At 58.1% G+C, this 372-nt stretch overlaps 1 protein-coding gene across 1 annotated transcript in view; it reads left to right on the top strand.

Moving 5' to 3' along the window:
• The window catches only part of CFAP46 (cilia and flagella associated protein 46), a 154,228-nt gene that overhangs the window by 147,099 nt on the left and 6,757 nt on the right, over nucleotides 1-372 (top strand). The window contains exon 56 of the mRNA XM_027840508.1: nucleotides 169-281. Coding sequence (XP_027696309.1) covers nucleotides 169-281 — 113 coding nt within the window. The remainder of the gene's footprint in view (nucleotides 1-168; nucleotides 282-372) is intronic.

Here is a 372-nt window from a genome sequence, read left to right as displayed (position 1 = left end):
CCTCCCCCTCTTCCTCCTCTTCCTCTTCCTCCCCCTCCTCTTCCTCCTCCTCTTCCTCCTCCTCTTCCTCCTCCTCTTCCCCTCCTCTTCCTCCCCCTCTTCCTCCTCTTCCTCCTCCACCCCCTCCTCCTCCTCTTCCTCCTCCTCCTCCTCCTCCTCTTCCTCCAGCCAAGCAGACTGGGAGCAGTGCTTGAGCAACTGCAGCGGGTTCCTCTTCTATGGAATGGAGAACTTGCTATCTCACGTGCTCATAGACAGTCTGATCACCATGAACCTGCAAGGTGAGAGGCAGCCACTGGGGTAATACCATTCAACAGAAAGAAGGGAGGGTCTGGGTAGAGGAGAGGAGAGATCCAGGTGTGGGGGAGGGGG

The sequence above is a fragment of the Vombatus ursinus genome, unplaced genomic scaffold, assembly GCF_900497805.2.
Source record: "Vombatus ursinus unplaced genomic scaffold, bare-nosed wombat genome assembly UNPS02014845.1, whole genome shotgun sequence".
In the NCBI taxonomy this organism is placed as follows: domain Eukaryota; kingdom Metazoa; phylum Chordata; class Mammalia; order Diprotodontia; family Vombatidae; genus Vombatus; species Vombatus ursinus.
The sequence above is the reverse complement of the archived record's forward strand: the minus strand, read 5'-3'. Positions and strand labels throughout refer to the sequence as shown.